Raw genomic sequence first — 14,753 nt, forward strand, 5'->3', positions numbered from 1 at the left:
AAATGGTAAGTCAGTAGCAAGCATCAAGTAAGTCATGGATACTCAAAAATACCTCTTCTAGTAGTCATACTAATCATTGTTTGCTTTCAAATGATACGACCATAAATTATGAAGTATACTTTCTCAATAGCTGGTTTGTTTTCCAAATTTCAAAGAAGTAATTAATCAACCTAAATAAAGATGTGAAGTATTTTTTTGTTTTCTTCAAAGTGATTTATGCTTTTAATCAGTATGACCATTTTTTTATTCCTTTTTTTTTTGTACTATATGCAAGTGTAAAAATCCAAAAGGAAAAAAAAATATTCATCCAAGTAAAAGAAAATGTTAAAAGCGGCATGACAGATTGAAGATAGTTAACACACAAATATGCATAAGACAATTTATATAAAATATCCTTGGTTACCATGACATGCATCATATCAACAATTAACTGCTACTATGATTTTCACATATAGAACTTCGAAAATTTTATTCCATTCATGCGATATAAAAGATGTAATATTAATATGTGCTTATGTAATATAGGTGTAGTACGAAGTTGTGTGCATATGAGATTTTAGAGGAATGACAAGTATAAGATAATCATACCTACTTACATTTCATTACTTACCATATGTAGTCTCTCTTTACATTTAACCATATGATGATATGTATAGCTTCTAATTGTAATCTTTCCGGATGTAGGAAAAATTTTGTAGATATATATACAATTGGTTAGAGACTCGTGCTGATAACGTGTTATGAAATAAAAGCAATTTGGTAAAACATGAATAAGAAATAAAGACAATTTAGTAAAATATGAACAAGAAAGAGATAGAGAGAAAGGAAGAAATTTTCTTCTTCAATTGTGTGTATTTTCCTATCTATTACAAGGCCTTTATATAGGCATGAAAAGTGAAGAAAATATGTCATGGAATATGTCATTGAACATAGAAAATATGTCATTGAATATGTCATTAACCATTTGAGAAAAAGATCACGGAGGAAGAGTAGACATCCACCATATTTTGATTTTTATCGTAACAAAACTTAGTTTATAACCGTCCTTATACCATCATAACTTCCACTAAATCCTTTTTATTCCTCCTACACTAAATTTCGCCTTTGCATTATTTAGAAGCAAAATGACAAAAATCACATGGCACTCTCGTTATTATTCCACATCTGAAAGGTCCTTTTTCTAAAATACTTATCCCCACTTATAAATATAGCCCACTCCTCTATTTCTCTTTTTCAACTCATTACTTCTTTATATATTTTTCTCCCCAACTTTCCATCAAAAAACAAAACTTTCTCCAGAAAATTCCAAAACCCACAAAAATGGCGATGGTGAAAGTGAACTCTTTCACCATTTTGTTGATCTCTTCGATTTTCCTCATCGTTGCGGCAGCGGCGGAAGCTACTGGGGCCCACGAGCTCGGCTTTCATCCAATGACGCTGTCCATGACGTCATCGGCCTCATCGATCTATGAAGGTTCGATCGGTGAGTTGTTGGCCGAAAATGGAAGCGACGAGGAGTTTTCGATGGAGTCTGAGAGCACACGGCGTATTTTAGCGTACCGAAGGAGATACATTAGCTACGGTGCGCTGAGCAGGAACAGAGTTCCGTGTTCGAGAAGAGGTGCTTCATACTACAATTGCCGTCCCGGAGCCCAGGCGAATCCCTACCGACGTGGATGCAGTGCCATCACGCGCTGCCGCCGTTAAAAAACAGTAAAATTTAAACTTTACTGTATTTAAATTTTTTTACCGCGCACTGGTAAAAGTTAAAATTCTTTTTGAGGTTTGTACTATTGTGATCTGATCTGTTATCGAGGATGGTTTGTGGCATAAAGTAAGGCGTGTTGTTAATTGTATTTGGGAATTATGGTAGAGAACATACTTGTAGTTTTTGTATGATGTTGTAATATTAATTTATCATTCCACTTAATATATTTATTTGAAATAATGTTTTAGCACTTGGTAATATTGAAGTTATTTGTCTTGGTAAGTGATATTTGAAGTAAATCTAAAGGTACTTTATCTACTGGATGATTCCTGTCTCGTTCCAAATGTGTCTTACATTTAGGTTTGGACTTTTTTGAGGTTATGTGAGAACAGTACATGTGTTTTGTGCAATATACAACTAATAGCTCTGTTGTTTCCATTTATTTCTCTAATAATTGCCTTACTTAAAAATACCTAGTTCACTATCTCTGTCTCCGTTTATGAAATCATACTTTTCTTCTTAGTCTCTTTGAAAAAGAATATCATACTTTTTTATTTAGAAATAATTTAATTTTAAATTTTTTACTTTATCCTCAATGAGATGATTTATATCCACACAAATATTTATGGTTAGTTTTAGACCTCTAGTTTCAAAAGTGTGTGTCCATAAATTAGGTAGAGGGACTGAGGGAGTACTCTCTCTCTATATATATAAGTGGAAGCTTGAGTTTGGATGAATTTATATCACAATATGAGGCTAATACCTATTTGGTCCTTAATTTAAGTTTTGATACTAGTACTAACTATTTTATGTTCATTTTAAGATTTTGAGGGGTTAAGGAGGTCGTAATATGAGAAAGAGTAGGGAAAATACTTTTGAGAATCAAAATTTGCATTCCTAAAATAACCAAACTGTATTTTAGTTATTTTCTGAAACGTAAGTTACTCAAATTTTGTAATTCCATCCAAGAACTTTCCCTTACTTGCAGGAAAAAGAATGACTTCAAAATACAGCAAGAAGCAAAAAGAAAGAGAGTTAAACTGTCATAATGTTGGCTGCTGAATTCATATTTCATTGAGCCTTATGTCTCTTTAAATAAAACATAAGTGAAATTATTTTCTTAAGTGCAAAAATTGTGTATATATTCTTGACTAAACTCCAGAAATAATGAACATATTTAAGCCAACCACAACACAATTATCAATTTTCCGTTTTCAACGGAGAGATAGACGGCAAGGGAACAAGAAATCGATCATATCCTACACTACACAGTAATAATTCAACGAACATAATTGATGAAAATGTGCAATTCTGCATCAATGCATAGGCAGGCATTAAAAATATCTAACTGTATGTACCATAAAAAGAGAAGGAAAAAGAAAAGAGACACTCTCCTGTAGTCCTAATTTGATTCTTGGGACAAGAGTCACAAGACGACAAGTGTTGTAATCACATCCTCATCAAAATTCAAACCTCAACGACTCACGAGTTACTCTCTTTTTTCCCCCCTTCCTTACACAGACAAGACATACACAAGTGAATCCTGTCATTGTCATCTTTTATATACCCATTTACAACTTGGATCCAACCCATTTGGCATCTTTCTTTATTCGCACATCCTTTTCTCTACACTTGTCAACCATCTCTTCCATTTTCAAATTTTATCCAAATATTTTTATATAATACTAGTACCAAATATATAGTTAAAAAGCAGAAAGAAAAGAGAATAATTTTAATTGAAATGCAGTACCTAACTAGGAGAAACGAGCACAATCCACCCCTTTCTTCACTCTATTTAACTACTTTTCTCTGCCCAAATTCATCCCTTTCTTCACTCTATTTAACTACTTTTCTCTGCCCAAATTCACCCCTTTAGACGTTCACGGACTATTCGAGGCCTCGGGGTAGCACTAATCTGCTTTATGTTGCGAGAAACTATACAAAGGAACAAGAAGATTGTTAATGTGGACACATTAACCCATAATCGAGAAAGAAGTGAGAGAAATATGAAATCTAATTTGAGAGAAAGAGTGAGAAAAGAGAAGCGTAAAAATATATCTGAAGAAAAAAATGAATTCTCTTTTTTCTTATTATTGGAAACTTCTAGCTATATATGTCTAATATATCAAAATAAAAATAGAGCTGGATCACTTAATACAACTGGGTCAGTCACTATACAAATGGGCCGGGTATGTCTTCAAATCAAATACTAAGATGGTTGAGGCCCAATATTGTCAACACCCCCCCCCCTCCCCCAAAAGTTGCAGGTGTAGACACTTCAAGCTTGCACAGAAAGTGATGATGTAGAGGACCAGGGAGATGCTTGGTCAACATATCTGCAAGCCGAGCAGAACTGGAGACAAAAAGCAAGGAAATTAGACCTGAATGTAGACTATCACAGACAAAGTGACAATCAACTTCAATATGTTTCATGCGTTCATGAAAATACAAGGTTCTTGGCAATATGTAAAGCTGCCTGGTTGTCACGGAAAAGAAAAACAGACCCAAAAATATGTAACCCAAGATCACCAAGTAATCGCACCAGCCAAGAAATCTCAGTTACAGTCATTCTCAATGTCATATATTCAGCTTCAGCCGAAGAAAGTGCCACAGTAGGCTGTTTCTTACTCTTCCAGGAAATAGGACTACCCCCAAGAGTAATGTAAAAACCTGAACAGATCTTCGAGAGATAGCACAAGCAGCCCAATCTGAATCTGAGTATGCTAAAAGGGATAAATCAGAACTGGCAGATAGAAGAATACCCTGGTCAGGGGCATTCATGAGATATCTCAACACATGAAGAGTTGCTAACATATGGGCAATATGTGGAGCTTGTAAGAATTGACTGAGATGTTGGACAGAAAAAGAAATGTCAGGCCTGGTGTGTTCAAGAAAATTTAGCTTACCAACCAATCTCATATAGGTGCTAGGATCAGAAATGGGATTTCCCATATCAATAACCAATTTCACACTAGGATACAAAGGGGTGGAAATAAGAGTGAAATTTTTACAATGGAATTCTTCTAGGAGGTCAGAAGTGTACTTCTGTTGGTACATAAGATAGCCCTGTGGATGAGGAGTAATTTCTAAACCCAGGAAGTAATGAACATTCCCAAGATCCTTTATCTTGAAAGTGTCATCCAGGAAAGACTTCAGAGAATTCAATTCACCCACATCATCACTAGCTAGTAAAATATCAGCCACATAGACAACAATCACCACCAAGGTGGAACCAGAAGACTTAGTGAAGAGAGAATAGTCATTCTTACTGGAAGTATATCCTCTGGAGAGCAAATACTCAGATAATTTGGCAAATCATTGTCTGGATGCTTGCTTGAGTCTATAAAGTGATTTTTTGAGTTTGCAAACTAAGGGAAGGGAAGAGGAAGGTGCAGAAACCATAAGACCAGGAGGCATCTTCATGTAAACCTCCTCATGGAGATCACCATGCAAAAATGCATTATTAACATCCAGTTGGAAAACAGTCCAGCCTCTCTTAATAGCCTAGGTAAGTAAGCATCTAATTGTGGTAAGTTTGACAACAGGTGAAAAAGTCTCAGTATAGTCTATCCCTTCTTTCTGAGTATCTCCCCTAATCACTAATCTTGCTTTATATCTTTCAATAGTGCCATCAGACTTTTGTTTTATCTTATACACCCATTTACAAGGTATTGGTTTCTTATAAAGAGGAAGGGGAACAATATCCTAAGTTTGGTTTGCATCAAGGACCTGAAACTCTTTAGTCATGGCCTCTTGCCAAGCAGGATTAGAGACAGCTTGTTGGTAAAATTGAGGTTCATGCATATGCAAATCAACAGTAGACACCTTGGAGGTTAAAGGAGCAGGAATATGAGAAGGGATGACAGAGTTGCAAACATAATCCATAAGGTAAGCTGGAGGAATAACTGTTCTGCTAGACTTCCTAATTTCAGGAACTAGAGGGCATGAATGAAGAGACTGAGAAGAGGTGATGAAAAGAGAAGGAGGAACAACAGAAGTGATGGAAGTGGGGGAAAGTGTAAAATCAACAGGAATAGGTGAATAAGTGTTCACATTAGAGGGAAGAGGAAGATCAACAAAATCAGGTGGAGGAGGAAAAGCAAGGGAAGAAGAAGAATGGTAAGGGAATATGTGCTCATGAAAGACCACATCCCTAGAGAAGAAAACAGAATAATTAGACAAATTTAATAATTTGAACCCTTTTTACCACAAGGATATCCCAAGAATATAACAGAAATGGACCTGGACTGAAATTTATCTCTACCAGGTCTAGGGCAGACATCATAACAAAAGTAGCCAAAAAGATTTCAAGTGGTCATAAGTAGGAACAGTACCATGTAATTTTTCAAAGGGAGAGATATTGTGTAGAACAGTTGAAGGAATATTATTGATAAGGTATGTGGCAGTGAGAACACACTCACCCCAAAACTTGAGGGGAATCTTGCACTGAAAAAGGAGGGCTCTAGACACGTCTAATAAGTGTTTATATTTTCTTTCAACTATCCCATTTTGTTGTGGAGTGTGTGAAATTGTAGTTTGGTGAAGAATCCCATTATCAGTGAAGAATTATTGAGAGGCAATACTACTGCCTAATTCATATGAATTATCAGACCTGAAACATTGAATAGTAGACTTAAATTGCACTTTGATTAGTTGGAAGAAAGCTTTAAGGATTGAAATAGCATTACTTTTACAAGATAAGAGACGAGTCCAAGTCACTCTAGTAAAATCATCAACTAGAGTCAGAAAATATCTAAAGCCATCGTAAGTGGAGGTATTGTAGGGACCCCAAATATCAATGTGAACAAGTTGAAAAGGAACAGATGAATGGATAGTACTATCATAAAATGGTAATCTCTGTTGTCTAGCCATAGGACAAACAATGCATAAGAATGGTTGCTTAGATGAAATTTTATCAAACAAGAAAGAAATAGATTTCATTCTAGCAAAAGGAATATGACCCAACCTTTGATGCCAAAATAAATCACTTTTATTAGCAACAATAGGTGGATTACAGGTGGAACTATGAATTACAGAAGGTTTAGAAGAATTGAAAACAGGAGCAGATTCATTACTATGAACAGAATTAGAAACACAACAAGGAACATGAGTAGAGAGTTGTGGATCAGCTGAATGCAAGACGTACATTCCATTTGCAGCCTTACCAATTTCCAGAGACCTCCTTAGAGAAAGGCCCTGTAAAATACAAGTAGAAGTGCTAAAGACTGCAAGACATTGAAACTGAAGAAGCAACTTGTGCACAGAAATCAAGCTGAAAAGAAAAGAAGGAACTAAAAGAACATTATGTAATATCATATCTGTTCTAAGGACTAAAGATCCAGTAGATATAACTTTAACTTTATATCCATTTGGTAAAGTTATCAGAAAACGAGAAATTAATGGCTGAAGATTGTGTAGAAGATGTTTATATGGTGTCATGTGATTGGTGGCACCAGAATCTATGATCCATGGGTTTAAACCTAAAGTTGAAATAGCACATGCATGCAAAGAACTAGAATGTACTTCAGGGTGATTGTACACATCTGCAAAATTTGCAAACCAATATTGTCAATAGCATTATTCTCATGGTGGAAGACATGATAGGTGTGAATTTGTTGGAACAAATTCATAAGGTGTTGATACTATTCTTTACTGAACCCATAACCAGGAACTTCAAAAGAACCATGGCTGGAAGGGACAAAATCTGGAAGAAGAGCCTCAGACTGAACACATGCATCAGACCTCTTATTCTTGGTAAATTTGAAGTTAGGAGGAAAGCCATGAAGCTTGTAGCACTTATCAACAGTGTGCCCAGTCTTCTTACAATACTTACAAGAAAGATTTGAGGTGAAAGTAGAACCTCTTTTTGAGTCAAACTGTACCCTTTGATGGAAAGCCCTATGATTATTCATATGCCCAGTTGAAACATTGAAAGAAGTAGAATCATTAGAGAAACTGGGAAGAGGAGCAGAAGTTTCTTTTTGTTTCTCATCATGTTGAAGCATGGTAGCTTTGCTCAAAGAAGGGAGAGATGACATCATCAGAATATTGCTTTTGCATGTAGAATAGGACTCGTTTAACCCACTAAGAAATTGATAGATTTTATATTCTTCAATGAATTTAGGCAAAGCTCCACAAGAACAAACGGTCCTACATATGCAGTACTAAGTTCATCCCAAAGACCCCTTAGTTTGGTGAAATAAGTGGCAATGTCCAAAGACCCCTGAGATGTAGCACTAACTTCCCTCTGAATTTGAATATATTTGGAGCCATTTGAGGTACCAAACCTTTCATTAATATTAGCCCACATATCCTTGGCATTATCAAAACACATCACACTATTGGCTATATCTCTAGACAATGAATTGGTGATCCATGCAATGACCATGTCATTACATCGTTCCCAGAACTGATAATATAGGGAATGAAATTGGGGCTTTGGGACTCTACCAGTTATAAGACCTAACTTGTTTTTAGCAGATAACGCAGTCAACATGTTTTTACGCCAAATAACGAAACCACTACCATCAAAAGGTGGGGATACCAGGTGACTACCTGGACTATCCGAGGGATGAACATAAAATAGGTGGGAAGGAGGAACAGTAAAGTCATCAAACCTATCAGCAGTAGAGGTTGAGCTAACATTAGGACTACCCATGGTAAAGAACCCTAATTAGATATATTTCACAAAGTGTAAACAACTGACATAATTTGTCAACACTGAGCGTGAACAAAGGTTAATAAAAGAGATTACCGTCCTTCTTTGCAACCTAAAGAAGCAAGGCCTTGAAATTAACCCAAAAACACAGCAACATACATCCAATCGGTAGACCTCGAACCACCAGAGAACGCAGATCTCGAACCACCAACAATTTTACCTCAATCGATAGAGCGGAGCTAGAATCGATCGATCTAGGCTCTGATACCATATTAATGTGGACAGATTAACCCATAATCGAGAAAGAAGTGAGAGAAATATGAAATCTAATCTGAGAGAAAGAGAGAGAAAAGAGAAGCGTAAAAATATCTGAAGAAAGAAATGAATTCTCTTTTTTCTTATTATTGAAAACTTCTAGTTACATATGTCTAATATATCAAAATGAAAATAGAGTTGGGTCACTTAATACAACTGGGCCAGTCACTATACAAATGGGTCAGGTATGTGTTCAAATCAAATGCTAGTGTGGCTGAGGCCCAATATTGTCAACAAAGATAGCGATTTCGCACTCACATTTTACTCTCATATTTCTGTCTAACTACCATTAGTTTTTCCTTTGATGCCAACTAGTTAAGAACTAAAATCCTGAGTAAAATTCACTTTACCCCCTTAACCTTTAAGGATTGGAAAATAATACCCCTCACGTTTTGAATGGAAAAGGAAACCCTTTATGTAATTATTTTCTGGTGAGAATTTCTTTTTTTGACTAAAGATTTTTTTTTCTTTCTCTATCCTTTCAAAGGTGAAGTATAATATTTTTCATCCAAACAAAAGCTTAAGTTTTGTCTTTCTTCCTTGCAAAATTTAAAATATGTTTATTATATTTATGTTATGTTGAGGTCATTGTTAAAATTTCTGCAATAAAGAAAAAAAATTGTATACAAAATTCAAGAAATATGTTGAACGCACATCCACCATGGATGCTTTAGCATTTCAATTAGATGGGAAAAAATATATTGAATTAGTCAACTACATGAAAGAATTAGTGCTATAAGTATTAATTTATTTATATATTTTTTGTATATTAAAATTATTATGCTAAAGCAATTATTGAACTTTACTTATTTCAAAAATATCTTTATTGACAAGGTCACATTTGAAAATTCATTAGGGAGTTGTATTTGCATCACATCAGAACTTAAACTATGTCGGAAGAAGCTAAAGGGGCACTCCGAAAATTATATAGATCCTAATTGTTGTCATATGTAGAGCTTTTGGCTATAATGACCGAACTCAGTTATTCTAAAAATTATTTATTCAAAAAAAAAAGATTTTTATTCAAAAGAAAAAAAAGTTTCACTGGAAAGCTATTGCACAATGGGGTTTCCTTTCCCATTCAAAAGGTGAGGGGTTATCATTGCCCAACCATTAAAAGTTAAGGGGGTAAGGTGGATTTTACTCTAAAATCCTATATAAATTCACAGCAACTTAAACGCATTAATATAATCCCATCTTCCTTTGAAAGAGAGTAATAGGATATGCCATCAAAACTATTAGTACTAATAAGATACATATTCACTCTACTTTCTACCTTTCTCTACTCAACCCACATTCACATCATAAAAGGGAAAGAAGCAATATCGAAGAAGTTGACAAAGAACGACAGCTACTTCACGGAAGAATAATAACTTCTCTACGCTTGTAAAGCATCGGCGATTTAACTATTAATAATAATCAGTAGGTTAAAGCAAAAGAGGGTTTTGACAATAAAACTGGCCCTCGTCTGAAGAGGGCCTAAAATCTCAACAATATAACCCTTCATTATACACCCTTTAACATGCTATCATAAAAGCATATTTTGATAACCAAATCAATGACCAATAGCACATGTCTCTCTCTTTCGAGAACCAGAGAATCCAGATACAGAATACAGCTACCAAAGCCAAAAGGAATAACATCCAGAAAAGGATAGCACTCATTTAAAGTTAAAAAGTTGTAACAAACACGGCCAACTTGCCTCTATTAAACCACCTCAATGTATCGTCAGTTGCTTTATGTAGAATCCTCCGCAGATTTTGGTTCATCTTTTGACTTCAGTGCGGCCGAAGGCGATAGAGAACCTTCTTGGCCCATTTCAGTTCTCAAATCGTTGATGCTCTGCTCCAATTCATCAATCCGGTTCCCCATCTCATCAAGTGCAGCATAGTCAAGGACTAAACAGACTTTCTCCAAGTTGATCTCACAAAATATAGATGCTATGTATAATATACTAGAGATAACAACGATAAACACAGACACATTTAGACAAATTTGACAGGGCACTATCCCATGTGGAAATATTCACCAAAAACAAAATAGATGACAGAAACCAAAAGTGATAAAAAAAAAATCTATACACTGATACACATAACCTGCCTTTTATGCCATAAGACATTGAAATTATTTCAACCCTATCTTGATGTATCTAGGGAAATATCTCTATCATAAATTTCATGAAACTAAAGAAGGCTAAATTCTGGTTGAGGAGTACCCGAAGTCATACAACCAAATCTTGATGTTACTAGTGCAATATCTCTTTCATAGAATTTCATGAAACTGAAGAAGGTTAAATTCTGGTTGATTACCAGAAGTCATACAACTAAATCTTGATGTTACTAGATCAATATCCCTGTCATAAATTTCCTTGAACAACAAAGAAGGCTAAATTCATTTTTGATAACCAGAGGCAATACTAGCTTTAAAAATTAGGAGAAATGGAGCTGGAGTATGAAATGTTGACCCCCTTGAGCCTCACAACTACGCACATTTATGGATTCTTGAAATCAAGAGCTATATGACATGCTAATACAACCTGCTTCACTAGTTAGATGACACCTGTGCAGCGACTGATTAACGTAGATTAAGACCAAGAATCAAATTAGTTACTGGATAATAACGAACAACAAATAGGAAAAGGATATTTTTTGAGATGATTGATTCAGACATTGTCTGAAACCTGGTTTGCTGCAAAGAGAAAACAATATCAATTAGAAGATAAATCTAATAAAAACTAGGGAAGACTCCTACTGGTGCAGAGAGAGCAGGCTCACCATTTGCTGAAGAAGATTCTGGACCTGCAAGAGCAGAAAGCAGGTAAGGAAAAGTTAGCTAGCAAAATGGATGTGATTATTTGTGATGTCACATATGAGGTTAGTTCTAACAGCCCAACGCTATATAATGTTACCATCTCAAAAACAAAACAAAAAAAACACAAAGCTATATAAGGCCAATAAAGAGATGGCAGGTACCTAGTGTCTCATATGTCAGCCAGCAAGAATTGCATCAATATGTCGATAAGGTAGCTTGGTATCCAGACATAAATAATTATGATCCTCATTGTGTACATAAGAAATTGGGTGGGTATAGGGCATATAACAAAAAGGTTTCCTCAGTCATAAAATAATTTGCCTTAGATGTCATGGTCCTGACATCACGGAACCACATTTATTTTAGATAGTTCTTTAAGGGACAGGCTAGCATGTTAGAATTACATTGATGATGAAAAGATCACATTGACAAAAAATATTACATTGGAACCAAATGAATCCTTGGAATCTAACTTTTACAAGGAATCACGCTTCAGTAACTCAGCCGTTAGCATATTGAGATGGACTAGAAACCTTTCCAGAATACCATTTAAGTAAATAGTGGAGTGAAGATTCAGTGTTTACATCAACTGAAAAAATCCAGAGAAGTATTCATCATAAAAACTTACAAATACAGTCATATCAGCAGTGCTTTGTTTCGTATTATCTGCATCATGCCCGTCCTGCAAAATGACCCAGAAACTACGGGTCAGAAGGGGGCAGAAGAAAAGCAGAAAGGTATAAATTAATTGAATTTGCAACCTCCATATCGCAAAGTCCTTTCAAAATCCAGAAATCTGTATCTCTTATATTTCCACAATGACTAGCTTTCAGCAAGAAGACCAATCAGAAGTTCTCAGAACACAATATACCTTAACTCTCCCATTCTTAATTAATCAATCAGATCTTTTAACACGCTAACATACAAAGATGTATGGTGACAACAACAACAACAACCCAGTAAAATCCCACCAGTGAGGTCTGGGAAGGGTAGAGTGTACGCATACCTTACCCCTACCCCGGAGGGGTAGAGAGGCTATTTCCGGGAGACCCTCGGCTCAGAGACCAAAGATGTACAGTGAAGAATTTGTAATTTCAATTTCCCACAGATAATGCTGATGAAGGCATAATAATTTGGTAGTATTAGGAAGTTTAATAGGAGAGCTCGGAATTGTCTTATGTCTAACAGAAATGCAAAGGAAAAAACAATTAGCAATATGTGTTCTTGTACCTGTTTTCACACAAAACTGTACTTTATGTAGCTCTTAATGATGTCTACAGAATAGCTATTCTAGAAACCCTTTCATAAGTAAATCAAAATTTGGTTATAGGCAGCTCTTGACAAACCATGTTGTTTATGCCGATTGTAGTACTATTTTAAATGCACTAAGCAGCAATGAATTGTATATTCAGATTAATGGTCGCACTACTTACTCAGTTTAGTTCTTCAACTTAACTCAGTTTAATTCAGAATAATGGTCGCACTAAAAAGTTCGCCATGATACTTGTTTTCAAAGTGCACAAAGCTTGAGCTTATGATGAACTCACAAAAATCCAAGTGAATTGGCAAGGATGCAAAATAAGGACATAAAAGAAGGAAGTAGATTGTAGACCCCAAACAACAAACTATCACCACAACAAAGGTGCCTTTTTCTTTTGCAAGTTCCTTAAACAAAAGCAAGTATCCATATTTCGTTCGCACAAAGAAAACTATCATATCCCTCTCCCTAAGTGTATTCTTTCCCACTACCTCTTGCACGATGTCCCCACCTAACGAAGGTCATCACTTGTTTCACATAACTGTATAATTATAAGCCAAACGCTATAGAACAGTAGAGTAGTTTTTATTTGTATTAACCAAGCAATGCATGCGTGGCAGCCATTATGACACTGGTAAAACATTCTACTAGGGTTATTAACATCTATATAATCCAAAAGAGAAGATATAAAACACCTGATTTTACTCTATAGCTCAGGATAATATCTACAAATTCACTTCAATTCAAGTAACCCCCCCCCCCCTTTTCTTAAAGAATAGTCCCTCTCCTTCATTTTATCTAGTATTACCACTATTTGGGAGTTCAAACATTTTTTCCCAATTAAAAAGTTTTCACAGATTTCATAAATATATTTAATTATAAAAGTTTGTTATACAGTAACTTATTTAGTTAGTTTCTAATTATGTAAAATTTATTCTTAAAAATTATGGAATAAATACGAAACAAAATGGACACAAAAATTAGTCCGTTTCATTCTCGTACACCGAAATGAGTATGCAAAATTGAACATTGAACATTTTATCTTAAAATGTTTAAAATTAGTCCGGTTCATTCTCGTAGCCGATATGAGCTAGATATGCAAAATTGAACATCGAACATTTGATAAAGTAGTATGTTCAGTGGATAGAAACAAAGCACAGAAATAAAAAAAAACTAAACATTGAGAATTTTATCTAAAAATTGATAACATTCCAGCAGTAGATCACGATGCGAAATATAAAGCAGAAATCCCAAAATTTCACGGATCGATTCATATATAAACCCTAAAATGAGCTAGATATGCAAAATTGTGAGTATGCTTTAGTAGAGATTGAAGATTTGAAGTGATATAGAAAAAAGTTTTTACCATGTGTTCGGCGAGAGAGAAGCTTCGGTTAATCGCTTTCGAGCAGAGAAAAGAAATTGGGAACACAAAAATGGCGAAATTGTGAGGAGACGGTCTAAATTTTGAAACCATATAATTTGAAATTTGAAATGACCAAACTGGGATTGGGCCCCAATTTCACGTAAAAATTACATGTTAAAATAGCACGGGCTAGCCAGTTTTCGGATTGGTCATTCAAAAATAGCCACCATTTACCAAATCATTGAAAAATAGCCATTATTTTGCTGCCATAGAGACCGGTCCAGCATAATATACTGGAGTTCGGTGCACCTGTGTATGAACTTCCAGCATATTATGCTGGACCAGTATATTTTGTTGTAACTCCAGTAAAATATACTGGAACTCCAGTATATTATACTGGAGTTCTAGTATATTATACTGGAATTTCAGTATATTATGCTGGAGTATTTTCCGGATTTTGAACAGTGTTTTCGTTCAAATTTATCTTTACATGAAAAGTGGCTAAATTTCGATGACTTTTGAAACTGTGGCTATTTTTGAATGACCACTTATAAATCTGGCTATTTTTGAATTTCTCCCAAATTGCAGGGGGTTATTTGGTCGGCCCCATTTATTCTGTACTCACTTTTTAAAAAAA

General features: G+C 35.2%; 3 protein-coding genes across 3 annotated transcripts; all 3 read right to left on the minus strand.

The window, feature by feature from the left end:
* Window positions 1–3,986: 3,986 nt before the first annotated feature.
* Window positions 3,987–7,746, minus strand: LOC142162074 (uncharacterized). Its single transcript, XM_075218380.1, has 7 exons — window positions 7,362–7,746; window positions 6,321–7,251; window positions 5,438–5,861; window positions 5,108–5,212; window positions 4,379–4,948; window positions 4,158–4,337; window positions 3,987–4,061 (listed from the first exon to the last, which is right to left on the minus strand). Exons 1-7 carry the CDS (start codon window positions 7,744–7,746, stop codon window positions 3,987–3,989), a joined length of 2,670 nt encoding a protein of 889 aa, XP_075074481.1.
* Window positions 7,747–7,784: 38 nt separating this feature from the next.
* Window positions 7,785–8,366, minus strand: LOC107791416 (uncharacterized). Its single transcript, XM_016613476.1, has one exon. The coding sequence runs from the start codon at window positions 8,364–8,366 to the stop codon at window positions 7,785–7,787; it is 582 nt and encodes a 193-aa protein (XP_016468962.1).
* Window positions 8,367–10,082: 1,716 nt separating this feature from the next.
* Window positions 10,083–14,269, minus strand: LOC107791417 (heat shock factor-binding protein-like). Its single transcript, XM_016613477.2, has 5 exons — window positions 14,117–14,269; window positions 12,121–12,174; window positions 11,456–11,479; window positions 11,327–11,369; window positions 10,083–10,561 (listed from the first exon to the last, which is right to left on the minus strand). The coding sequence occupies exons 1-5, from the start codon at window positions 14,225–14,227 to the stop codon at window positions 10,419–10,421; spliced, it is 375 nt and encodes a 124-aa protein (XP_016468963.1). The 5' UTR covers window positions 14,228–14,269; the 3' UTR covers window positions 10,083–10,418.
* Between the last annotated feature and the right edge of the window lie 484 nt (window positions 14,270–14,753).

Source organism: Nicotiana tabacum, chromosome 7 (assembly GCF_000715075.1).
Source record: "Nicotiana tabacum cultivar K326 chromosome 7, ASM71507v2, whole genome shotgun sequence".
Taxonomy (NCBI): domain Eukaryota; kingdom Viridiplantae; phylum Streptophyta; class Magnoliopsida; order Solanales; family Solanaceae; genus Nicotiana; species Nicotiana tabacum.

Coding starts and splice junctions, on each gene's coding strand:
- LOC107791416 (XM_016613476.1), bottom strand. CDS start 8,366: ATGGGTAGTCCTAATGTTAGCTCAACCTCTACTGCTGATAGGTTTGAT.
- LOC142162074 (XM_075218380.1), bottom strand. CDS start 7,746: ATGTCATCTCTCCCTTCTTTGAGCAAAGCTACCATGCTTCAACATGAT. Junction 7,252..7,361: donor AGTTCCTGGTTATGGGTTCA/GTAAAGAATAGT, acceptor CAAATTTTGCAG/ATGTGTACAATCACCCTGAA. Junction 4,062..4,157: donor TACATATTGCCAAGAACCTT/GTATTTTCATGA, acceptor TTTTGTCTCCAG/TTCTGCTCGGCTTGCAGATA.
- LOC107791417 (XM_016613477.2), bottom strand. CDS start 14,227: ATGGTTTCAAAATTTAGACCGTCTCCTCACAATTTCGCCATTTTTGTG. Junction 12,175..14,116: donor TCTCTCTCGCCGAACACATG/GTAAAAACTTTT, acceptor GTCATTTTGCAG/GACGGGCATGATGCAGATAA. Junction 10,562..11,326: donor TGAATCAATCATCTCAAAAA/ATATCCTTTTCC, acceptor ACTATGCTGCAC/TTGATGAGATGGGGAACCGG.